We start from the raw sequence: 5,504 nt of genomic DNA on the forward strand, positions 1-5,504 counted from the left end.
GGTGTGTGTGTGTGTGGCCAGCTCAGCCCACCAGGGGGCAGGGCTGGCCGGCATGTGGTGCTGGGGGATTGAACCGTGATCCCTGATGCCTTGCCAAGCTTGTTCTAAGTAGGTGCTTTAGACCACTGAGCCATCTCTCCAGCCCCCTAGGAGATCACTTTCTGAACAACTTTTTTTTTTTTTTTTTTTTTCCCGTGGAACCAGGGATTGAACTCAGCCCCTTGCGCTTGCCAGGGAAGTGCTTATTCTACTGAGCCATCTCCTCAGCCCCTTGAACAACTTTTAAAAGGCATAAACAAAAATTATTTCTTGTTCCTTGCCTACTAATAAAGTGGAAATTGGGCCATTAATACATAACAAATTACTACTCAAATATCCATCTTCTAAAGGGTCAATTTAAGTCTTCTGTCCTCCCAGCTTAAGTACACATTATCACATATCTCTTTAGGAGATAATTTACATTGCCTGGATCTGCCGCTGTGCTTCTAATTGAACTGTTTCATTAATACACCACAAAGTAATTGCATCCTGCAATGAAATCAACTATGTACTGCACAGGACTTGAGGAAAGTATGCTACACTGAATTCTGCAGCAGGTCAATTTCTTTTTTTGTAAAAAGAAAGGTTACATTTACATTTAAATTGTCAATGTGTACTTTATTCACCTTTAAAAAATTATTCAATCTGATCCAAAGTATACTTTGAAAATATACCTGAAAAACTTGAATCAGGTTGAATTTTTTTAAGGAATAAAAACTGCTATTATAACAAAAGGTATGCTATCAAGTTAAAAATGCAGTTTAGGAGACAGAAGAAGATACTTAGAATGGTTCATTAATGGTTTATTTTTGACAGTCACAGGAATAGAGCATACATGTTCAAATGCCATGGGGTAAGACAAAAATCATGTGTCTACTTATCTCTAAGTTAGCAGGCCAAATGAATCAAGAAGTTTTGTTTTAGGTGATTTCTTTGATTGATTTGTTATTCTGTGCAAAAAAAAGCCAATGTAACTATATCTATTACAAAATAATGACTGCTGTCTGCCCCACTTATAAAAGGAAGGAAATTAAATGCAAATGGCAATGTTGAGACTCATCATGACAGTGCCAAGGAAAGGGAGTACAGGAGTAACTCCCTCTGTGCCCAAAGAAATGGAAAAAGGAGCCACCAACAATCCCTATTGTAATGTAAAAGTGAATTTAAAATCATCTCAGACCCAAGATGGAATAAAATCTCTAGGAACATAAAACATGGTCAAACTCCATTACAACATATTCAACAAAAACTGTATTAGCAATTCATATACTGAAGGTTACTTTGGTAGAGAACCGTCTTCTGAAGTTGGCCATAAAGCTAATCATTTTCCATTGTAATGGGCTTTGGCCTAAAGGACATATGCAGGAAAAGGAAGTTGCATGCTTAGCTAGCATAAAACAATCTTGAGCAACAGTAAAAAGCATTCCATGCCTGCACCATCACTTTAGAGCAAGAACAAAAGGATGACAGTAAGGAAGCCTCTTTATCAAGAGAAACACGTTTCCAACATGCAACAGGTTAATCAGGCAGTCAACACAAGCTTCTATCCCTGAGAAATTCCAAAATGTACAAGAAATCTGGGATGATTTCTTATGCATCCTTGAAATTCCAAGTGGGATGCTAAACACTGGATTAACAACAAACTGGGATACTATGGAGGTCTGAAGGCCCCTTTGATGTGTGTAAGAAGATAATGATTTTCTTCATTGCTGTGGGTGTGGCTTAACAGGAACACAAAATAACTCACCTGCAACAAAACATCCTTTAAACAAAACAACACAACTGCACACTTTCCAGTGAAATAAATAAAACAAACTCAAAGCAAGGCAAGCCAGTATGGACATTTGGCAACATCTGTTAATGGGACACACACAGCAAGCTGTTGCTCTTTACGTTAGCCACCACAACCATAGCAGGTCCCACAGCTAGCAATTAAAAAACATTGATCAATTACCAATTACAGAAGTAGATCAATACTATGCATCAGAAGTAAGCCTCTCTTTATCAGATGGCTGAGCATGGATCTCAGCCTTGTGATATGTGGCATCATAATGATTTTTCTTATTTCTCTTGAAGAAACCACACTACAAGGAAGCAAGGTATTTGGTCAATTTTACAGTTTTGTGGATAAGGGCTAAACAATAGAACATCTCAGATCTCAACCTGTTTTCTATTACAGCTCGTTTACAAAGAGACCACTTTTGATCAAACAGAAATGAGCAGCTAACTCATTACATAACACCGTGATAGCCAGGATTCAACACATCCTATCGCCATGGTCTCTGGTCAGACATTTGTAAGGATGACACTGATCAGCTGATTGACTTTCCTACTTGCAGCAGAAATCCCAAGGACATAAACCAACCTAAAAATGGAAAACACATGCACATCGGATTGTAGCTTTGGCTGGTCTCCTTGAAGAATATAAGCTCCAGAAAGGTAAAATATGGACTTCTACATGTTGCTAAGATAAAGGTTAGAACATTCTCTTAAGTAAAACTTACCATAAATCCTAATAAAATATGGATAGGCCGTATTTTTCTACGTTCTACAGTAAATTTAATGAAACAAATGCCATCTACTTGAGACCTTTGGATCTGTAGGGCAGGTAAATCACAGTACAGATTCGAGTGCACTGTCATGAAAGAATGATTGCTCTCATTTTTCCAAATTTAGTACTACCAGGTAACTCTTTTGAATTGTAGGAACCCATCTTCCTAAGGTTAGGACACTCTAAATAAGTACAAAAGTATAATTCGACTTCTATGATTTCCTTCATTCAACAGTAAAGGCTTTTTCTATTTACTTTTACCTAAATCATAAGACCATGGAATTCCCTTTTAAATAACCTGGTCAAATAAAATCTCCCCTAGAAAATTGTGCTTCCCAACGTGGCAATCATGAAGGCAGAAACCTAGATTCACTTTGTATAGTATGGCAGCTACTAGCTACATATAATTATTCAAATTTATTTATTTATTTTATTTTTTGGGCAGAACCAGGGATTGAACTTAGGCCCTTGAGCTTGCCAGGCAAGTCCTTATTCTACTGAGCTATCTCCCCGGCCCAGTATTCAAATTTAATTGAAGCTAAAATGTAAGTTCTGTAACTCCACTGCACTACCTATATTCCACGTATTTAACAGCCACATGTAATGACTGGCCACCATTCGGGTTACTGCTGCTCCTTTTTTTTTTGCAGAACCAGGGATTGAACTTAGGCCCTTGAGCTTGCCAGGGAAGTGCTTATTCCACTGAGCCATCTCCCCAGCCCCAATGCTCCTGAACATTTTCATCATGGCAGAAAGTTTTACTGAGCAGCGCTGACAGCAAACACACTAGCTTTCTGTAATAAGTGCTAATAAATAGAATAAGGAGGAGGAATAAGGAACTATTCATCCTGGTTTTGCTTCCAGCTTGGCAACTTCTTCAATATTTGAGGGCATGAATATCTTCATCAGTAAAACAAAGGTGATTGGATTAATGCAAAGAACGGTCCTATTTTATCCCAGAAACAAATAAACAAAAAACAATAGAAATCCTTTTCAAAAGCCAATATTTAAAGTAGATACTATCAGAACTTCTCTAGTTAAGTTGGAGATCTCTATCTTGGTTTCGTTTTGCCACCTATGAGGCTTTACAAAATCCAGTTTAAAGGCCACTGAATAGAAGAATAACAATACCATCCCCCTCCTCCGTGCTTGGGATTGAATCCAGAGCCCCATGCTAGGCAAATGTCATATTGCTAACCCCTAAAATCCTTTCTGACCCTAAAATTCCAAGACAATGCAGTTTTACAGATGAGAGTATAAAATACAAAAATGTCTTATGTGGGGGTATAGAAGTTATTGATTTATTTTAGGTCCCCTTGTGATATCCCCCTGGATATTTACAGCTTCCAAAATTCAGTGAAGGCATCTAGTCCAACCCAGTTATTAAACAGCTAAAGCAAACCACAGCCCCAGGAAGGTGAAATGATTTGCACAAGATTATACACAGCTTGGGTTTCTTAACTCTCAACCTATGGTGCTATGTCTCAATGAGGATTTAAGATGCCAAGAAAATCTATTCTGAAGATTTCCTTGTGACCTCTTCCAGAGAACAAAGACCATTCTAAATACCAAACACCACATTTAGGATTTTTTTTTTTTTGATGGTAATGAGCATTGAACCTAGGCTCCTGCGCATGCTAGGCAAGAACTCTACCACTGGGCCATATCCTTAGCCCTCCACATTTAGTTTTTGATATCCAAATAATTATCAGGGAATTTGTATACTGACTACTTGGCTTGCCAGAGAAGTCTACTGCCGAGCTAAATTAAACCTCGTGAGTAACATTAGGCTGACACATGCCAGGAGGTTTTTTTTTTTTTTTTTTTTTTTGTTTTTTTAAGTAGAGCACAATGCTCCCAGTTTTCTTAAATTCTTTTTCTTTTTTTAAAAAAAATGTATTTGGTATAGGGTCTACAGGGTCTCACTACATAGATCAGACTCGTAGTTTACAGGAGAAGTCTTCTTATAAGCCGAGATACCAGGCTTCAATCACATATTTGGTGGATACCAGAAAATTACCTCAGACCAGCAAAAGGAAGTTACTTGGAAGACAGAAAATAACTGATGACAAATTGCCCATTTATTTGAAAGTAATAAGATCTGTGAAGTCTGGTCCATTATGCTCTTGGATCCAAAGACAGGAAAAAGATGGTTTGATCCTACAGGGTTGTTAATTCAGCCAAAAATCTCTAGACCAGATGCTTGGGAGCCCCAAATTTTTAAAAACTTCAAAAAATACTATGCTGCACACATAATGCCACCATTTTAAAAGTGTTAATAGTTTTGCAGTGAAATAACAAGTAAACTCCAGCTCTTGGGAGGCTGTAAACAGGCAGATCACTATGAGTCCGACCTAGTAGTGAGACCCTGAACACCCTGTAGACCCTTCCCTAAAATACAAAAAAAAAAAAAAAAAAAAAAGAGTAAAGGACAAAGACTATCAATATCTTCCCTTCACATCATGTCAGGTCTTGCCACCAAATAGGTCATTATAAAGTTTGTTTTCAGAACTTTTTTGACCTGATATTGTAGGTAGAGTATTACAAACCTTCCTTATTCACTTAGAATATTATGAAATCTATAGTTCATAATCTTGGCAAATAATATTTGTACATATTTCACATGTACTTTTTCCATAAAGTAGACTATCTATGAGTAGTAAATGGAGAAGATATATTTTATGTATATATGCCTCAAATTCTTATGAAGCACCTACTGTGTACAGAACTCATTCATTTAAAAAAATTATTTTAGGGAAGGGTCTACAGAGTGTTCAGGGTCTCACTACTAGGTCGGACTCATAGTGATCTGCCTGTTTACAGACTCCCAAGTGCTGGAATTACAGGTGCACGCCACCACGCCCAGTCTCAACTGCCATCTCAGCCCGCCCTGGGGGGTGGGGCTGTAATGGCA

General features: G+C 37.8%; 1 protein-coding gene across 4 annotated transcripts in view; it reads right to left on the reverse strand.

Annotated features, from left to right (window-relative positions):
• The window catches only part of Itga6 (integrin subunit alpha 6), an 82,765-nt gene that overhangs the window by 2,735 nt on the left and 74,526 nt on the right, over positions 1 to 5,504 (reverse strand). The window contains exon 25 of one of the 4 annotated variants that reach the window (XM_004634757.2): positions 1,994 to 2,123. The exons of the other annotated variants lie outside the window; for them this stretch is intronic. Within the exon in view, the coding sequence (XP_004634814.1) occupies positions 2,016 to 2,123 (108 nt within the window). The 3' untranslated portion in view covers positions 1,994 to 2,015. The remainder of the gene's footprint in view (positions 1 to 1,993; positions 2,124 to 5,504) is intronic. 4 annotated transcript variants of the gene reach the window in all.

The sequence above is a fragment of the Octodon degus genome, unplaced genomic scaffold (genome assembly GCF_000260255.1).
Source record: "Octodon degus isolate 3935 unplaced genomic scaffold, OctDeg1.0 scaffold00065, whole genome shotgun sequence".
Classification (NCBI taxonomy): Eukaryota; Metazoa; Chordata; class Mammalia; order Rodentia; family Octodontidae; genus Octodon; species Octodon degus.